We start from the raw sequence: 21378 nt of genomic DNA, 5'->3' as shown, positions 1-21378 counted from the left end.
ACGTACAATTTTTATATATTAGCCAACATGTTTGAGCACTGTCCCTATAATTTTTATCGAAATCCTAATTATTAGACATCTCGATATTTTCCAAATATTCCAATCTCAATCTTGTATAAGATAGATCAGGGATCTCAATTTATTTTGATGATAGGCGTCCGTTTAGACTGCTGCGCCAGTTTTTATCAATGTTTGAAAGCCGTCGTCGGGTGGTAAAAGCGAACGGCCGGCTTCCCTCGATGACAACTCCTAACGTAAAACAACCTCTCTTTTGTCCTTGTTTCTTCCTCCAGACCCGTTTATCATCTTCTCCACCCCCTCCGTCGGACCTGGTCCGCCTAATAATTGGTCCTACCGATGCGGCGTTCGCACGTTAACGTCCGTCGCCCGATATCACGGGCCCCACCCCGACCGATTTCACACGCAGAGGAGCACAGATATCAGGCTAGGCTACACCGTCCTTTTAAAGGACACGATGCACGACAGCAAACCCCTCATTAAAGTCCCGTGATCTTATACCACAAAAAAAATACAAAGGTCCCGTGATCCTGCTGGCTTAGAAAGTCCAACATCAATGGAGCATTTTCGACCCTCGAATGCTGATCAAATGGTCGGGCATGCAGCAAAGCCTTCCGTCCGCACTCCCATTTGGATTGGACCTTCGGAGGCGTGTAACTTGGTCCCCAGGAACACCGGCCCATGTCTTGACTCTGTCTCTACGTGTAACATGTAATTATAGCACCTGTGAAGACTAAGACCTTGATTTCTCCTCCGTCAGCCTTAGAAATTCAAACTCTCGACGGTCAAAGAGGGCGTACAAGTGGAGGAACCTTCTCGGAGGGAAAGCAAGGCAGCATGGCCTGGAAACGATCGAATTCATACTGTTTAAAGTAATGCAGCACGGCCCCACTCCCATTTGCTCCTCTCCTTCTCAATCACCACCACCAGTATTTAAAGCCCTTCCCATCTCCGAAAGTCTTCGCTCGTAGTCACGCCCACCGGCCCATTAAGTTCCCTCCACCAAGTCAGAAAAAGGAGGAGGAAGAACAGATCTGAATTGCAGTCCTGTTGGACCGGAATTGCAAGCGTTCGACACCTCTTCACGGTGCCGAGGGCTGAATCTACGAGTATTAGCAGCGTGATTCAACTTTACAACAAGAGTTTCGTGAGAGAGATAGAAAGAGAGAAGGAATCAATCTCGAATTCTTTCAGATTTTTGGAAGAGGCCTCAGCATTGGAGTTGGGGTATTCGGAGATCCAAAAGAATGGAAAGCAATTTTAGGAAGGGGAGCTTTGGGGGGAGCCTGCGGGGAAGCATGCGCCGCACCGTCTCCTCGTGGCGGGCAACCTCCTCGGCAAGTGATATCTTCGGCCGGTCCGGAAGGGAAGAAGACGACGAGGAGGCCCTGAAATGGGCCGCCATAGAGAAGCTGCCCACCTATGACCGTATGAGGAAAGGCATACTCGCGGCGGCAGAGGGCGGAGAGATCCAGGAAGTAGACATCCACGAGCTGGGCTTCCAGGAGAGGAAGAATTTGTTGGAGAGATTGGTGAGGACCGCAGAGGAAGATAATGAGAGGTTCCTGCTCAAGCTAAGGAATCGAATGGAACGGTATGCTTCTTTCTTGGTCACACTTCTCTTTTTCAATGGGATCAATGTTATTGCCTCCCTTACCACCCAATAAACAAAAAAGTAGAAAAATCAATGTTATCCTCATCCGATGGTTGAAGTGTTTGGCTCTTTTCTTTCTGTATCCTGCAGTGTTGGAATCGATAATCCGACAATCGAACTCCGGTTTGAGCATCTTAATATTGATGCAGAAGCCTACGTTGGAAATCGGGGTGTTCCTACTTTCACCAACTTCTTCTATAATAAGATAATGGTAATTGACACCTATAGTTCACCATCTCTATATCGAATAACCATTAAAGATAAAGCTGAATTCTTTGCTTACATGTTTATGGGTACGGTTTTTTTAAGTGAACTAACTGGTGCTTCTCTGTTACTCAGGATGTTCTAAGTTACCTTCATATCGTTCCAACTGGAAAAAAACCAATTTCAATTCTTCATGACATTAGTGGAATCATCAGGCCTTGCAGGTAATAAAGACTAAAAAAAAAAAAAAAAAAGAAAGAAAGGAATTTAGCTAGATTGCTATTTAATTTCGAATGACTCCATCATATGTCGAGTTGGATTTCTCCACGTTCAAAGAATTCTGATTTGTTTATATGCTATGTGCAGAATGACTCTGCTTCTAGGTCCTCCAGGCTCTGGAAAAACTACTTTGCTCTTAGCTCTGGCAGGAAAACTTGATTCAACTCTAAAGGTAAACTTACTGCAAGTCCCTATTATATATTATTAGCGGGCGGTTATTTTGGTCTAGCTATTCTAAAATGGAGAACTGAACACTGTAAAGGAATTCACTGATGTGTTTGTTTTGGTACTTGATAAAGTTTGTGGAACCATAAAAATAACACCATGAGGTATTTGAAAATGTCAGGTATCTGGAAGAGTGACTTACAATGGTCATGACATGGATGAATTTGTTCCTCAGAGGACCTCTGCATATATTGGTCAGCATGATATTCACATTGGGGAGATGACAGTGAGAGAGACCTTGAATTTTTCTGCAAGATGCCAAGGAGTTGGAACACGTTATGGTAAGTTGAAAGAGAATGTTTTAACCAATTCTAGCAAGGAGCTTCGCACATCAAACAAACTCATACGTTTGCAATCATATACAGATATGTTGACGGAGCTATCAAGAAGAGAAAAAGAAGCAAACATCAAGCCAGATCCCGATATCGATGTGTACATGAAGGTAAACAAACAAGAAGTGAAAATTCTTTCTTCACATTTGTAGCATATATTCATGTGAATCTTGACATAATAGAGGAGAGGGTAAAATTAAGATGGCCTGTTGCTTTTGATATAAAAAAGGGGCTTATGCTGATAGATAGCAAACCAGTTGAGCTTTTGAACTATGCATCGCCAGCTTATTTGTGAAATGTTTCTTGAAGTTTTTACTTCGTCGTTATGATAAATATATAGGACACATTCAATAGCATGGTTGGTTTCTAGCATAAGATGAACTCATTGAATATCTATAATTGAAGTGGTTCTCCTTTTCGTTGGTTCCTGCAGGCTATTTCTGTGGAAGGTCAGGAGAGTGTGGTTACAGATTATATTCTGAAAGTAAGTTCTGTATGAAAAAAGAAATATCTTCTGAAAGAAAAAAGAAATGTCTATTCTCAATATATATGTATATGTATGTATGTATGTATGTATCAATCAAAAGTCAGTGTTAATGAAAAATATTGAGGAGGAAAACATGAACCAATTTATACCATTCTCTTGTGCAGATTTTGGGACTGGAAATCTGTGCTGACACTATGGTAGGAGATGCAATGATAAGAGGCATCTCTGGAGGACAAAAGAAGCGTGTTACAACAGGTAAATCTGCGAAGAAAAAGAAGAGATTGGACTAGGAGTCTAGAACTAGTAAACATAAGCAGCATCTTGGTTGTAATAAGACACCAAGTTCTAATGATGCTTCACTTGATTGTATGCAGGTGAGATGCTTGTTGGACCGGCTAAGGCACTATTCATGGATGAGATATCTACCGGTCTCGACAGCTCCACAACTTACCAGATTGTCAACTCCCTCAGACAATCAGTCCACATCCTCGGTGGGACTGCATTCATTGCGTTGCTTCAGCCAGCTCCAGAGACATACGACCTATTTGATGACATTGTTCTCCTCTCAGAAGGGCAAATTGTGTATCAGGGTCCTAGGGAAAATATCCTTGAATTCTTTGAATCAGTTGGTTTCAAATGTCCTGAAAGGAAAGGTGTGGCCGACTTCTTGCAAGAAGTAAGTATCATGACTGATGGATAACTTCTAATCGTAATCCACTACCATCAAATAAAAATGGCTCACGAATGACTCCCCTTTGCAACTAATTAGATAACTCCACACTGATCTCTCTGCATTCAATAGGTCACATCGAGGAAGGATCAGCACCAGTATTGGGCGCGGAAAGATGAGCCATACAGGTATATTTCTGTCAACGAGTTTTCAGAAGCCTTCCAGTCATTCCACATTGGCCGCAAACTAGGAGAGGAGCTCGGTGCCCCATTCGATAGGAGCAGAAACCATCCCGCCGCATTGACAACTTCAAAGTATGGCATTAGCAAGATGGAGCTGTTGAAAGCTTGCATGTCACGGGAGTGGTTGCTAATGAAGAGGAATTCATTTGTTTACATTTTCAAAGTGGTCCAGGTGAGCAGGCAAAAACCGTAGCATTGTCTCTTGAATATTGAAGGTTAGCAAAGTCTGATTGCTGGGAAACTTTTTTTTCTCTTTTGCGTATCAGCTGATAATTCTTGGGACCATCGGAATGACGGTCTTCCTGCGAACAAAAATGCACCGTAAATCTGTGGAAGATGGAGCGATCTTCTTGGGTGCCATGTTTCTTGGGCTAGTCACTCATCTGTTTAATGGGTTTGCAGAACTCGCAATGAGTATTGCCAAGCTCCCTATATTCTACAAGCAAAGAGACCTCCTCTTCTATCCATCATGGGCATACGCATTGCCAACATGGATCCTCAAGATACCCATATCATTTCTGGAGTGTGCTGTCTGGATAGGCATGACTTATTATGTCATTGGCTTTGACCCAAATATACAAAGGTGAGACCGACTGAAACAAAACACGAGCGTCTCATGGCACAAGCAGGCTAAGTTCCTTTTTCATGGATTCTTTGGAATAACCTTAAAACACTACTGTCCTGCAGGTTTTTCCGGCAGTACTTACTGCTAGTATTAATTAGTCAGATGGCATCTGGACTTTTTCGACTCCTTGCTGCACTTGGGAGGGAGATGGTTGTTGCCGATACATTTGGATCCTTTGCACAGCTTGTTCTTTTGATTCTTGGCGGATTCCTCATATCACGGGGTATAAAAATGTTCCGACTGATGTGGCTCATCAGCTAAAGGCAAGGTCACTGTTTTGACACTAAAGCACTGCAACTAACTTTTGGTCCCGTTATTTGCAGATGATATCAAGAAATGGTGGATCTGGGGTTACTGGTCGTCTCCTCTGATGTATGCACAAAATGCAATTGCAGTGAATGAGTTCCTTGGACATAGTTGGCAAAAGGTATATATGCATCATTATTTTTCTTTTTCGCCTGAATAAAATAGACGGAGAACGTCACCCACGGTGTCCATGTCATTCTTGAACTACAAAACTATTTTCAGCACTCTTTCATGGAAATTGTGCTAAGTCAAACTTTCTATCTGGTACAGCATGTGAATGGGAGCAATGTCCCATTGGGAGTTCTAGTCTTGGAGGGTCGTGGGATTTTTGTTGATGCAAACTGGTACTGGATTGGTGTTGGTGCATTGCTTGGATATATATTCTTGTTCAATATCCTCTTTGTTTTCTTCCTTGATTGGCTTGACCGTAAGTATCGATCAGCTTAATGTTTGGCTTCACCTTGCTAAAACCTGTCCAAGTTTATATCATGTGGTACTGATTTGTAATTTAATGCCTCCAGCACTCGGTAAAGGTCAGACAGTAATATCTGAAGCGGAGCTGAAAGAAAAACATGCAAACAGAACGGGAGAAAGCATTGAACTTTTGCCTGCAGGAACTGACTCCTCCAAGCCCACAGCATCACAAGGTCAGTCTCAGTCTATTTTTGATTTTAAGTCAATCTATTCACTCCTGGAGCCCAGACATCTAAAACAAATTAAAACAAATGCAGAGAGAAACAGTGATATTACGAGGGCTCCACAGAATGGAGAGAGCAGGAAAAAGGGAATGGTTCTTCCTTTTACTCCTCTTTCACTCACCTTTGATGACATCAGATACTCTGTCGACATGCCACAGGTACATCGAGGCCACAAATGCAGAATATTTTGTATTATCTTGTAATGGAAGTATAATAACTAATCATAGAACCTTCACTTCACCCACAGGAAATGAAAGACAGAGGTGTCACGGAGGATAGGTTAATGTTGCTGAAGGGTGTGAGCGGAGCTTTCAGGCCCGGAGTCCTTACAGCGCTGATGGGTGTGAGTGGGGCGGGTAAGACAACTCTCATGGACGTACTGGCGGGTAGAAAAACTGGAGGTTGTATAGAAGGAAACGTATCCATATCTGGCTATCCCAAGAAACAAGAAACATTTGCACGGATATCAGGCTACTGTGAACAAAATGACATCCACTCTCCTCATGTCACTGTTTACGAATCTCTTCTCTTCTCGGCATGGCTTCGCTTGCCTCCTGAAGTTGACTCCAACACTAGGAAGGTTGGTAGAGTAGGCCTTCTGTTTCTGAGAGTTTGTTGGTATGTTTTGCCTCCCAACTGATCCATACAAAGCATTTGCTGCAGATGTTTGTCGAGGAGGTCATGGAACTTGTAGAGCTGACGTCACTAAGAGGAGCATTGGTAGGATTGCCTGGCGTGAATGGCCTATCAACCGAACAGCGGAAGAGGCTTACAATTGCCGTTGAGCTGGTTGCCAACCCCTCTATCATATTTATGGATGAGCCAACCTCTGGCTTGGATGCAAGGGCAGCAGCAATTGTGATGAGGACAGTCAGAAACACCGTGGACACAGGAAGGACTGTCGTGTGCACAATTCACCAGCCCAGCATTGACATCTTTGAATCTTTTGATGAGGTAGGGTGCGAGTGAAATCAAAGAACTATGTAGTTCTGTGCCTGTGCGTGGATACTGATCTCCTTTTCTGCACAATTGCAGCTCTTCCTTATGAAAAGAGGTGGAGAAGAGATATATGTTGGGCCCCTGGGACGAAATTCATGCCATTTGATCAAGTACTTTGAGGTGAGTTTCAGTGATAGAAAACAAAAAGGAAACAACTTGTTCTTGTATTACTCCCCGATGGGGATGCTGATATCATCATTGTTTACTTTTTTCTTTTTTTCTAGGAGATTGAAGGGATCAGAAGAATAAAAGATGGTTATAACCCTGCAACATGGATGTTGGAGGTGACCACCCAGGCACAAGAAGAAATTTTAGGGGTGAACTTTGCCGAAATATACAAAAATTCTGATCTATACAGGTAGGTTTGTAGGTTCATGGTTTACTATCATCCCTACATTCTTTGAGAAATTGATAGCCATCTGTATTCATAGTTCCTACTCATCGGTGGAAATTGTCGCAGGAGAAACAAAGCATTGATCAGCGAACTAAGTACTCCTCCCCCTGGCTCAAAAGACCTCTTTTTCCCAACCAAGTACTCACAGCCCTTCCTTACACAATGCATGGCTTGCTTATGGAAGCAACATAAATCTTACTGGCGCAATCCATCATATACTGCCACAAGAATTTTCTTCACCACCGTCATTGCCTTCATATTTGGCACAATCTTCTGGAGACTTGGGAAAAAAGTGTAAGCTATTACCCCAACTCTAGCAAGAAAATCTGCTTCACAAGCTTGTATGCATACCTGTTATGTTCTAGAATAACTAGTAACAGAGTTCATCTCTATGATTGTAAATTCTGCAGTACCAAACGACAAGATCTGTTCAACTCCCTGGGCTCCATGTATGCTGCAGTTTTGTTCATTGGAATACAGAACGGCCAAACTGTGCAACCAATAGTCGATGTTGAGCGAACAGTTTTCTACAGAGAAAAAGCTGCTGGAATGTATTCTGCTCTACCGTACGCATATGCGCAGGTAATGACATTGATCGATATCTTGAAAAAAATCCATCTTAAAGAAGCTTGAACTGAAGGCCAATGCTTATTTTAAGACTTGTTCCTCCTCGTTAAACAACTTGTCCACTCAATTGTCTGATGATGTCCGTGAATTCCATTCCTTTGGTCATGTCTCACACCATGCCAATGCTTGCAGGTCCTAATTGAGATTCCACACATCTTCCTTCAGACAGTTATATATGGACTAATCGTGTATAGCTTGATTGGTTTTGATTGGACACTTCAAAAGTTCTTTTGGTATCTGTTCTTCATGTTCTTCACTTTCATGTACTTCACATTCTATGGAATGATGGCAGTTGCCATGACACCTAACAGTGATATTGCTGCCATAGTCTCCACTGCCTTCTATGCCATATGGAATATTTTTGCAGGCTACCTAATTCCTCGACCTGTAAGTTTACCCAATCCCTTGTTAGATTGAATTATTTGGATTTGCATTATAGAAATGTGCTTCTAATATTTCTCTGTGGATGGTTACAGAGGATTCCTGTGTGGTGGAGATGGTATTCCTGGGCATGCCCGGTGGCTTGGACCTTGTATGGCCTAGTTGCCTCACAGTTTGGAGATTATAAACATAACTTGGAAAATGGTTCCAAAGTGCAAGACTACATCGAGACGTATTTTGGATTCCGGCATGACTTCTTGGGTGTAGTAGCTGCTGCAGTAGTTGGGTTTACTTTACTCTTTGCTTTTGTCTTTGCCTTTTCAATTAAGGTGTTCAACTTCCAGAGAAGATGAGAAGAGTCTTGGAGACCACTTATGCGTGTTTTACTTCCCAAGCTGCTAATCGATGTGTATACAATGAAAACGATGTATCTAATTGATATTTTTTTATTTTCATGACAATGCGTGCGATTTTTTTTTTTTTTTTTTCTCAGCTTCCCTTCACATTGCGAGTCCGTCTATGAAATGTGCTAGGTTTCTTTTAAAGAGCATGAACATCTTGACTCTGTAATTATTTTGTATCAATATATAATCAGTTCATATAGTATTCATAAGATAATTAAGTTTCTAGTTTGTAAATACTTGTCGTCAAATGGATATCGAAAGAAGATAATAACGCAATGGATATAGTAAAAAATGAATAAGATGAGGATGATATCGTAAACAAATTTTTTAAATAATATGGACCTGTCGAAGAAAGTGTGATGAGGCTCAACAAGATTAGAAAGGGGACGAAACTATGATAAAAATGAAGGGGCATTTGCAGAAAATGGATTTGGAAAGGTAGCATTCATAGAAGATGTAGCTACAAAGAGGGACAGACACACACACATGAATCTGACCCTTGATTTTTGCAGCAAGGCCTTAGGTTTGAATATAAGGCCCTCACTTTGGAGCGGAGGGTGCCAACTAGCTGAGCCACCATCTATTGGGGGTAAGAAAAAGCATTTGAGCGATATATTCATAATAAAAGTATGGCTAACCTAACCTTCACATTCTCAGGATGTACATTAAATATTTTTTTTTATTTTTCGAATCCAAGTCTCCGCAACTAAAGGGTCACATCTACTCTTAAATAGTGATGGGTTAAGCCTTATAGACCTCTTATAATATGACTTTAAAGATGATGCAGGTCGAAGAGCGGCTTGTGTCTGCTGTTGTTGCTAAATAAGCTGAACCATTACTTGGTATACTCCAACAATATCTATCTGAATGGCTGACATATTAGGAGTCTGCTCAACCAACTGATTGGCATTTTTCTTCATAAATCTTTTTGCTCCTCTTCAAAAATACTAGCATTAATTAGCTTTCTTAAATGAGCAACAAGAACTCTAAGAAAACTTATCTATTTTCATTCAATTAAACATCATCAAGGTAAATGAGATCCAATTATCCATTGCTAGACTTTAAATTTTACCCATGATCAAACCTAATGCTTTAATATCGTAAAATGTTATACCTCAAATCCAGAACATAACACGACCATATTATCGAGAGATACCGTCCTTGATAACACGAAACCTACCAATCATAATCAGTCAAAAATTCTTTACAAATAAAATATAATAATAAATTTAATTATATCATTTATTAAGTACTTAAATCAAGATTGATCCAAAACATCTAAATCCAAAATCAAAAACTAAACCCATATATCAAAATTTATAAATAGTTAACTATAAGTTCATAATTATCTAATAAATTAAGATTCAACTGCAAAATCTCTAAGCTCGCTAGCGTAGACCCTCAAACTTGGATCATCCTTCATTCATAACCTTATTCATCTGGACAAAAAAAAAAAAGAAAAAGATATGAGTTATACTAGCTTAGTAAGTAAATCTTATACTATTTTATCTAAATCAAGCATAAATTTACATATGCATCAGTAAATCATTTAAAGAAGATGATTATCATTGAAATATAAAATCTACATAATAACAATATATCATAAATAAATCATGCTCTTGCATATGCATAAATCACATAATTTATATAAACATAATTTTTAATATATAAAATAAATAAATTTATAAAGTATATTAACTTTATGGATAAAGTCATAAACCATTTGATATTTTGTCATTTCATAATTCTTAATAATTCTCTCAGACTAAATGCTAAAATCACTTTATATCTGTGATAGGATCATAATTAAATCATGCCAACTATTATAACTCATTTGTTAGGATGGTATGTCGAGCTACTATAATCAGTCGGCAACGATCGTGTGTCCAGCTATTATAATCTGCTGGCGTGAGCCGTGTGTTAAGCTACTATAATGTCACGCCCCGAACCCAACACCCGGGTCGGATACGTGATGGCCGCACACTCCTTAGAGCAAGCCCTAAAGAATATGCAAGGCCAAAATAAATCATTACAACCTTAACATCCATAACAATTAATTTCAAATATAATTCATAAAACCTTGCATAATTACAATTTAAATTTCTACAATTCTCTGATCAGGTACTATAACACTCTATCTATCCATCTGCTCACCCATAAATCTAAGCCATAGCCAATCATGAACATCCTGTATCTCTGAAAAGAAAAGAAAAATGAAGGGGTGTGAGCTTTACAGCCCAGTAAGAATTTTCATATCACACTGATATAGTAATATAGTCTGAAAATAAAGAATAGCAATAAAATATAAAATCTCATGTTCAATGTCCAGAATAATGCAAATATTCATAAATTTTCTATCTTGTCAAAATAGATGCATCATCATATGTTAACAGGTGAAACACTTTTGTTCAACAATTATTTCATGCCTTATCTTTCATTTCTCTTTTCATAATCACATGATTTTTAACATTTTCTTTCTGGTTCTGGACTATCCAAGTCTATACCTCAGTCATCATCCGGATCGAATTCACTTAAAAAGTCTTTCAAGACTGTCCCAGGATGAGCTCCTGGCCGGCTGTCCCACGTACCAAAGCCCGTGAGAGGCTGTCCCAGGCATAAGCTCCTGGCGGGCTGTCCCAGGCATGAGCTCCTGGCCGGCTGATCCACCTGTAAGCCAGTGGGGGCTGTCCCAGGTATAAGCTCCTGGCGGGCTGTCCCAGGCATAATCTCCTGGCCGGCTGATCCACCTGTAAGCCAGTGGGGGCTGTCCCAGGCATAAGCTCCTGGCGGGCTGTCCCAGGCATAAGCTCCTGGCCGGCTGTCCCATATGACAAGGCTAGTCCATACCATACATCTCTTTCTTTTTCATTTAATCATTATGTATTGATTTCATCAAATCAATTCTATCTTGCATTATGATCAATTCAGATATGTCATATCCATATAATCATGCCATCAATCTCTGATACATATATATTGACATAATATACTCATGCTCAAATCAAATAACAGTATCTCAGGTATAATAAATTCATCGATCTCAAATCCGACGATGCAAAATCAATGATGCAAAACCAACAGTAAAATAGCATATATATAATAGTGATCATGTACAGGGATTCTTACCTTTACTGGTGACTGATCCAAACATAGAAATCAATGTTCTTCTTTGATTTATGAATTTTTTTAACAAAATATTTCACTCGATATTATTTGCAGACAATCATCTCTTCATAACCCTGATCAATATAAAAATCACATATATAGAGAAAATTACCGATAATTGATCCTAATACACAAATCTAGGATCTCTCTTAGGATTAACCAAAATTAGGATTTACCTAAGTATCTGGATCCTCCACTGATCCATAAGACTTCTAGAGAGAAAAAAATTCATGAAGAGAGAGAAAATCTTAGAGAGAGAAAGTAGAGAGAGAAAGTGGAGAGAGAAACCTTCGTATTCTTCCGATGAGGCACTCATGATCGAGATCATCAGAGGTCCTATCAGGGTGACTCAATATGAATCAAGTGTTACAATTTTGAATAGAATCGGACTGGGATCAGATCTACCGCACGAATTTTGGAGCAATCTCAAATCATCTTATTTTCATCTTCAAGTTTATTCTAGGATTCATGATGAAATCAGAGAGAAAGAAAAGATCCTAGAGAGATAAAATCTGTAAAGAGAGAGAAAAATCTAGAGAGAGAATCTAGAGAGAGAAAATGTAGAGAGAGAAGGTAGAGAGAGGAGAGAGAAAAGAGAGAGAAAGGAGGGAAAAAAGAGAGAGAGGAAAATTCTCTCCTTCTTCTTTTTATTTTATTTTATTTTATTTTTATTTTTATTTTTCTCTTTTTCTTTTTCCTTTTCTTTTTTTTCTTTTCTTTTTCTTTTTCCTTTTTCTTTTCTTTTCTTTTCTTCTTCTTCTTCCTTCTTCTTTTTATTTTATTTTATTTTATTTTTATTTTTATTTTTCTCTTTTTCTTTTTCCTTTTTTTTTTTTTCTTTTTCTTTTTCCTTTTTCTTTTCTTTTCTTTTCTTCTTCTTCTTCCTTCTTCTTTTTCTTGGTTTTTCCCGTGCCGGAACAGAGGACGGCGTCCTCTGGCCTTGACCGGCCGTTCGGGCCACGGCCGTCGCGGCGGAGGCCAGCGGCCGATGGGGGCCACTACCCCGGTCACGGAGAAGACATGGCCGGCGATCAATTCCGATTGCCGGCGCCGGAAAATCCAAAGAAAAAAAACTCAAAAACAGGGTGTCTTTCCCGATCGAAAATCGGTGACTTTCATCGCCGGCAGCCGCGTACAAATGCACGGGAAGGAAGGAGAAGAAAGAGGGGAGGAAGAGGGAAACTTACCTCAGCCTCCGGAGACCTCGTCGGCGGCAATCACGGCGAGAAATCAAAGGGTGTCCGCGGCCTTCGATCGAGAAAAACGGAGAGAAAGAGAGAGAGAAGAGACCTTTGGATCGATTCTAAAGAGAGGGAAGGCCTTCTTATAGAGGGTCCTAGGATTTCGAGAGATCCTAGGACTCCTGATGTTCAAATCTTAAAATTTGTAAATAAAACCGCAAGCGCACGGTGTGCAGAGTAGCACGACCAGCGAGTACGGGTCGATCCCACAGAGACTTGATTTTAAAAATGATTTTCAAATCTATGCTCAAGTGAGCTTTAACAAAAATCGAAAGTCGAAAGTTGTTTGCTAAAGACAATAAGACTAAGGATCTAGAGTTTTTGAATCCACTAGATCTAGATTAGGGAATTCTACCTAAAATTTTTCTTATTGATCCTAACGACTACTCCTCTTGTCTTTCCCAAGCATAGATTATGAAGGGACTAAGGCCCAACGATAACCTATCAAGATTCTTTACAGGGGAGTAGTAACTAGGATCCCTTAGGGTTTTCTCCTCCTATGCACTGAATCAAGCATGAACTATGAAGGGACTCTGACCCAACTGTAGTTCATCAAAAATTCTTGGCAAAAGAGGAAGAAAAAGAAACCCTAAGAAAAAGAAAGAACCCTATGTAAAATCCCTACTCATGATCTAGCTTCATCGTAAACCCTAGAAGGGATGCTTAGCTAGACATGATCTAAATCTACTTACAAAATTTAAATACAGAAAAATAAACTACCCTAATTTCATAAATTAAACTATCCTAATTGCATAAATTTAAACTGCATAATTTAAACTAACCTAATTGCATAAAATTAAATTGCATAAACTAAACTATCCTAATTGCAAGAAAAATAAATTGCATAATGTAAAGAGATGAAATTGCATAAAAAGAAGATTTTATATATAAAAAAAAATTTATTACAAAAACCTCAAAGCTCGATGCTTGAAAAGAGAGCTAAAAACCCCACTATCTAGGGTTACAAGCTTGATCGGAAGGAAGAATACATAAAACAAGGGCCTTTGGGGGCTTTTTATAGGCATTTGGGGGTTATAAGGTTTTCAAAACTTCCGATGTGGGACTAAGAGGTTTTAGGGGGTTTATGGTACGCCGATGGGTCCATGGTCCATGCGCCTGTTGCTGTGGACCAGGAGGCTAACCAGATCACCAAATCAGTTGATTTTTGACCAATTTTGATCTGATTTGACTCGGGTTTGACCCAATTGAGTCTTCTTTCTTCATTCTTCAATTCCTGGGTCAATTTAACTCCGTTTTGCATAAAATTTGCGCCGTTGGAATCCTCTTTCCTTGTTCTTTCTATTGATGATCTCTTCTTCTGCAAAATATAATAACAAGTATCAATTTCTTAATAAAGTTAGATAATTTAGATATTAATTGATACTTTTTATGTCAATTTGTGACATAAATCACACCCCCCAACTTAATCATTGCTAGTCCCTTAGCAATGTACCAAAATAAGATCATATTCCAAAAAGATCCTTCCTTTGCAAATTAATTTAAGATCGAAATTCAAGAAGTTTTCTAGTATTACTAAGTAATGAGCTTCGAATTAGAATCGGTAGTCAGTCTACTTAGAAGCTTTCTTAGAGTACACTTAAAGTTTTATAGCACTTGTGTGAGTGATAACTAACTTAGTATTTCAGTATTAACTTGTACAGGCCAATTGTATCATTTTTCATAACTTAGTTCGATTAATTTTCTATACACCCCAGATTAAACAAAGAACTAAGGTAGCTTTCACACTGTTTTTTTTTTTTTTTTTTTTTTTTTTTTTTTTGCTGAGCATCCTGGCCTTCCCACCACCGTTTGACGCGAATCTCAACACTTGACTTAGGTGAAGAGACCCGGTTACTAGGCTTAGGGCAATCCACATTTACTCTGTATTTTGCATTTTATTTCAGGCAGGTAGCTCTTTCCTTAAATTCAAATTTCTTCAATTGGGGTGTAGAGAAAATTATCTAATTTAAATAATACTCAAATCCTTAATTGGCCTTACAATTAACACCTACTTTACCTTGTTAGTGTGCATGTGCAATTGGAAGTGCTAATAGTCTTTAAATGACATAAGCCACCAAGAGTCTAACCAGCTAATCTTCTCCGTGACTCACTACATTAGCAAATACTTTCTAACTTACTCTTATTTCTTTTATAGATTAATTTATTTCATATATATATATATATATATTTTTATTATTTTTTTTTTACATAATATATTAAATGCAAGAAATAACTCATAGTGGAAGGAAAAGGAAATGATAACACCTGATTTTGTTCAAGCTCCAAAAACTTGATGTTCAAATCTTAAAATTTGTAAATAAAACCGCAAGCGCACGGTGTGCAGAGTAGCACGACCAGCGAGTACGGGTCGATCCCACAGAGACTTGGTTTTAAAAATGATTTTCAAATCTATGCTCAAGTGAGCTTTAACAAAAATCGAAAGTCGAAAGTTGTTTGCTAAAGACAATAAGACTAAGGATCTAGGGTTTTTGAATCCACTAGATCTAGATTAGGGAATTCTACCTAAAATTTTTCTTATTGATCCTAACGACTACTCCTCTTGTCTTTCCCAAGCATAGATTATGAAGGGACTAAGGCCCAACGATAACCTATCAAGATTCTTTACAGGGGAGTAGTAACTAGGATCCCTTAGGGTTTTCTCCTCCTATGCACTGAATCAAGCATGAACTATGAAGGGACTCTGACCCAACTGTAGTTCATCAAAAATTCTTGGCAAAAGAGGAAGAAAAAGAAACCCTAAGAAAAAGAAAGAACCCTATGTAAAATCCCTACTCATGATCTAGCTTCATCGTAAACCCTAGAAGGGATGCTTAGCTAGACATGATCTAAATCTACTTACAAAATTTAAATACAGAAAAATAAACTACCCTAATTTCATAAATTAAACTATCCTAATTGCATAAATTTAAACTGCATAATTTAAACTAACCTAATTGCATAAAATTAAATTGCATAAACTAAACTATCCTAATTGCAAGAAAAATAAATTGCATAATGTAAAGAGATGAAATTGCATAAAAAGAAGATTTTATATATAAAAAAAAAATTTATTACAAAAACCTCAAAGCTCGAGGCTTGAAAAGAGAGCTAAAAACCCCACTATCTAGGGTTACAAGCTTGATCGGAAGGAAGAATACATAAAACAAGGGCCTTTGGGGGCTTTTTATAGGCATTTGGGGGTTATAAGGTTTTCAAAACTTTCGATGTGGGACTAAGAGGTTTTAGAGGGTTTATGGTGCGCCGATGGGTCCATGGTCCATGCGCCTGTTGCTGTGGACCAGGAGGCTAACCAGATCACCAAATCAGTTGATTTTTGACTAATTTTGATCTGATTTGACTCGGGTTTGACCCAATTGAGTCTTCTTTCTTCATTCTTCAATTCCTGGGTCAATTTAACTCCGTTTTGCATAAAATTTGCGCCGTTGGAATCCTCTTTCCTTGTTCTTTCTATTGATGATCTCTTCTTCTGCAAAATATAATAACAAGTATCAATTTCTTAATAAAGTTAGATAATTTAGATATTAATTGATACATTTTATGTCAATTTGTGACATAAATCACACCCCCCAACTTAATCATTGCTAGTCCCTTAGCAATGTACCAAAATAAGATCATATTCCAAAAAGATCCTTCCTTTGCAAATTAATTTAAGATCGAAATTCAAGAAGTTTTCTAGTATTACTAAGTAATGAGCTTCGAATTAGAATCGGTAGTCAGTCTACTTAGAAGCTTTCTTAGAGTACACTTAAAGTTTTATAGCACTTGTGTGAGTGATAACTAACTTAGTATTTCAGTATTAACTTGTACAGGCCAATTGTATCATTTTTCATAACTTAGTTCGATTAATTTTCTATACACCCCAGATTAAACAAAGAACTAAGGTAGCTTTCACACTGTTTTTTTTTTTTTTTTTTTTTTTTTTTTTTTTTTTTTGCTGAGCATCCTGGCCTTCCCACCACCGTTTGACGCGAATCTCAACACTTGACTTAGGTGAAGAGACCCGGTTACTAGGCTTAGGGCAATCCACATTTACTCTGTGTTTTGCATTTTATTTCAGGCAGGTAGCTCTTTCCTTAAATTCAAATTTCTTCAATTGGGGTGTAGAGAAAATTATCTAATTTAAATAATACTCAAATCCTTAATTGGCCTTACAATTAACACCTACTTTACCTTGTTAGTGTGCATGTGCAATTGGAAGTGCTAATAGTCTTTAAGTGACATAAGCCACCAAGAGTCTAACCAGCTAATCTTCTCCGTGACTCACTACATTAGCAAATACTTTCTAACTTACTCTTATTTCTTTTATAGATTAATTTATTTCATATATATATATATATATATATATTTTTATTATTTTTTTATTTTTTATTTTACATAATATATTAAATGCAAGAAATAACTCATAGTGGAAGGAAAAGAAATGATAACACCTGATTTTGTTCAAGCTCTCCCCTCAACTTGACCGACATTGTCCCCAATGGAGTTTATCTAATTTATTTGTCCTAAGCAAACTGAAAACAAAGAAAGCATTAGAAATTAAATAAGCTGGGTTGCCTCCCAGAAGCGCTAAGTTTTATGTCTTCAGCCAGACCAAACCTCGAAGCAACTTAATCAGAATAAGTTGGTTCATAAAGAACCATGGCATCTTCAACAGTCTTGACAGGTAATTCCAAGAATGGTTTTAATCGTTGACCATTAACTTTAAAGATAACACCATTACTTGGGTTTTCAATCTCAACAGCTCCGTGTGAAAAAACTTCCTTTACTAAAAATGGTCCTGTCCATCTAGACCTAAGCTTTCCTGGAAACAGATGTAATCTAGAGTTATATAAGAGCACCTTTTGTCCGATATTGAAAGTTTTTCTTATAATTGATTGATCATGAAATGCTTTGGTTCGTTCCTTGTATATCCTTGCATTTTCATAGGCTTCATTTCTAAGTTCTTCTAATTCATTCAATTGAAGCTTCCTATGGTTTCCAGCATCGTTCAAATTTGTATTTAGTTGTTTGATGGCCCACATGGCTTTGTGTTCTATCTCAATAGGCAAGTGACATGGTTTACCAAACACAATCCTATAAGGAGACATTCCTAGATTGGTCTTGAAAGCGGTTCGGTATGCCCAAAGTGCATCAATTAATTTTAAAGACCAATCCTTTCTATTGGCATTAACAGTTTTTTCCAGGATCTGTTTGATTTGTCGGTTTGACACTTCAACTTGCCCACTAGTTTGAGGATGATATGGTGTGGCCAATTTGTGGGTGACATTATACTTTTTCATCAATGTTGCAAAAGATCGGTTACAAAAATGGGTTCCCCGATCACTAATGATTGCCCTAGGAATACCGAAACGGGAGAGAATATTTTCTTTAAGAAACTTAATGACCATTTTGCTATCGGGTGTTCTACATGCAATTGCTTCTACCCATTTTGAAACATAATCAACTGCTACTAGAATATATTCATTTCCAAAGGAATTTGGAAATGGTCCCATGAAATCGATCCCCCAAACATCAAAAACTTCAACTACCAAGATTGGATTGAGTGGCATCATGTGTCGCTTGGTGATTCGGCCCATTTTCTGACATTGAGCACAATTTTTACAATATTCGTGAGCATCCTTAAACAAATTGGGCCAATAAAAACCACATTGGAGAACCTTAGCAGCAGTTTTCTTAGACGCGAAGTGACCCCCACATGCTTGATCATGACAAAAAGATAAAATATTCATGACTTCGTTATCTGGGATACACCTTCTAATAATTTGATCAGGACATTGTTTAAAAAGATAAGGATCATCCCAAATGAAATACTTCACTTGGGCAAAGAATTTATATTTATCCTGCTTAGTCCAATGAGAAGGTATCTTGCCTATGGCTAAATAATTTACAATATCAGCAAACCAAGGTTCAGTAGACAAAGACATGAGTTGCTCATCTGGGAAAGATTCATTGATGGGTGGTTCACTAGATGGTGCAACTGGAATTCGAGACAAATGATCTGCTACAACGTTCTCAGTGCCTTTCTTATCCCTAATTTCTAGGTCAAATTCTTGAAGGAGCAAAATCCATCTGATTAAACGTGCCTTGGCATCCTTCTTTGCTAGGAGATGTCTAATGGCTGAGTGATCGGTGTAAACAATGGTGTGGGTCCCAACCAAATAAGATCTAAATTTCTCTAAAGCAAAGACAACGGCAAGGAACTCCTTCTCAGTTATGGTGTAGTTAAGCTGCGCATCATTTAAGGTTTTACTTGCATAATATATCACTCTAGGCAGCTTATTTATTCGTTGACCTAAGATTGCGCCCACAACATGATCGGACGCATCACACATTAATTCAAATGGTTCAGACCAGACAGGAGGATGAATGATTGGAGCTGATACAAGTGCATTTTTTAGAAATTCAAAGGATTCCAAGCACTCATGAGTAAATTCAAATTTAGTATCCTTTGCCAAAAGATTAGTCAGTGGACGTGCTACTTTGCTAAAGTTGGCAATAAACCTTCTATAGAATCCAGCATGACCTAAAAATGAACGTATTTCTTTCACAGATTTAGGTGGTGGAAGACTTGCAATTAGATCTATTTTGGCCTTGTCCACTTCAATCCCCTTTTTAGAAATGACATGGCCAAGAACTATTCCCTGTTTGACCATAAACTGACATTTTTCCCAGTTGAGAACTAGGTGCTTCTCCTTACATCGTTCTAGAACTAATTGCAGGTGATTCAGACACTCGGAGAAGGTTAGACCAAAAACAGAAAAGTCATCCATAAAAATTTCTAGAAATCGTTCTATCATATCTGAAAATATGCTGATCATGCATCTCTGAAAGGTTGCCGGTGCATTACATAGTCCAAAGGGCATTCGTCTATAGGCAAAAGTACCAAATGGACAGGTGAATGTAGTCTTTTCTTGATCTTCAGCGGCTATGGGGATCTGGTTGTAACCGGAGTATCCATCAAGAAAACAGTAAAACTCTTGTCCGGCTAGTCTTTCCAACATTTGATCAATAAATGGCAAAGAAAGTGATCTTTCCTTGTCGCAGCATTCAACTTTCTATAGTCTATACAGACCCTCCATCCCGTTTGGGTCCTAGTTGGGATAAGTTCGTTTGCATCATTTTGGACCACTGTTACCCCAGATTTCTTGGGTACTACTTGAACTGGGCTTACCCAAGAGCTATCAGAAATAGGATAAATTATTCCACTATCTAGGAGTTTCAGAATCTCCTTTTTAACTACATCCTTCATAACTGGATTAAGCCTTCTTTGGGCTTCTCTTGTTGGTTTAGCTTCTTCCTCTAAGTATATTCTATGTTGAACTATAGAAGGGCTTATTCCTTTGATATCTGCTATGGTCCAACCTATTGCTTCCTGATTTGCTTTTAGAACTGACACTAACTCCTCCTCTTGCTTGGGATCTAGGTCTGATGCAATAATTACAGGCAAAGTTTCTTTGGGTCCTAGATATGCATACTTGAGATGTTCTGGGAGGGGTTTCAGTTCTAAAATGGGTGCTTCCTCTATCGATGGTTTAGGTGATGGTTTACCATCTCAATGATTGGTTCAGTAGGAAGTGTCGATTCCTGATTAATCTGATTTTCTTTAAGTATTTCATTGACATCCTCAGACTCATGGATTAACCAGGGGTTAGACTCTAGGTCGACTTCATCATCACTAATGTCAATGGATTCATAAATACCATCTTGGACTACATTGACATCAGCATGAGAAGAGGATTCCTGTTCTAAGTTAAAAACATTAAGCTCAATGGTCATATTCCCAAAGGATAACTTCATCAGACCATTTCGACAATTGATTTCAGCATTGGCCGTAGCTAAGAATGGTCTTCCTAAAATGACAGGTATATGTCCTTTAGGATTCGCAACTGGCTCAGTCTCTAAAACAATAAAATCTATAGGGAAAATAAAATTTTCAACCTTTATCAGAACATCCTCGACCATTCCCTTAGGGATCCTGAGAGATCTATCGGCTAACTGTAATGTGATCCCAGTAGGTTGAAGTTTTTCTAATCCTAGTTGTTCATACACCGAATATGGAAGGATATTCACACTAGCTCCTAGATCTAGCAAGGTCTTTTTTATATTGGTTTCTCCAATAACACAAGAAATTGTTGGAGCTCCAGGGTCCTTATATTTAATTGGCACATGGCTAGATAGGTATGAACTGACACTTGCAGCCAAAAATGCTTTCTTTGGTACATTAGTGGTCCTTTTCTAGTGCAAAGATCTTTTAAAAATTTGGCATAAGTTGGAACCTGATGGATTATATCTAAAAGAGGAATATTAACTTGGACTTGTTTAAATACCTCTAAAATTTTGTCTAAATGTTCAGATTTATTGGATTTCAGTCTGTTTGGAAAAGGAGCTCTAGGACTTTTAAGTACT

At 38.3% G+C, this 21378-nt stretch overlaps 1 protein-coding gene across 2 annotated transcripts; it reads left to right on the top strand.

Moving 5' to 3' along the window:
* The first annotated feature begins 992 nt into the window (after nucleotides 1-992).
* LOC105047868 (ABC transporter G family member 39) lies at nucleotides 993-8596 on the top strand. Of its 2 annotated transcripts, XM_010926981.3 has the most exons (24): nucleotides 993-1612; nucleotides 1763-1883; nucleotides 2012-2100; nucleotides 2243-2327; nucleotides 2502-2661; nucleotides 2746-2822; nucleotides 3146-3196; nucleotides 3364-3454; nucleotides 3574-3875; nucleotides 4002-4283; nucleotides 4378-4694; nucleotides 4799-4959; nucleotides 5060-5163; nucleotides 5313-5469; nucleotides 5564-5689; nucleotides 5774-5898; nucleotides 5988-6320; nucleotides 6404-6694; nucleotides 6776-6859; nucleotides 6964-7097; nucleotides 7200-7427; nucleotides 7544-7715; nucleotides 7893-8147; nucleotides 8237-8596. In XM_010926981.3, the coding sequence occupies exons 1-24, from the start codon at nucleotides 1266-1268 to the stop codon at nucleotides 8492-8494; spliced, it is 4350 nt and encodes a 1449-aa protein (XP_010925283.1). In that variant the 5' UTR covers nucleotides 993-1265; the 3' UTR covers nucleotides 8495-8596. The 2 variants fall into 2 exon arrangements, with proteins under 2 accessions (XP_010925283.1, XP_010925282.1); XM_010926980.4 differs by having other exon boundaries at nucleotides 1040-1612; nucleotides 5564-5898.
* The last annotated feature ends 12782 nt before the right edge of the window (nucleotides 8597-21378 follow it).

Source organism: Elaeis guineensis, chromosome 7, assembly GCF_000442705.2.
Source record: "Elaeis guineensis isolate ETL-2024a chromosome 7, EG11, whole genome shotgun sequence".
NCBI classification, from domain to species: domain Eukaryota; kingdom Viridiplantae; phylum Streptophyta; class Magnoliopsida; order Arecales; family Arecaceae; genus Elaeis; species Elaeis guineensis.
This window is presented reverse-complemented; position numbering and strand designations above follow the sequence as displayed.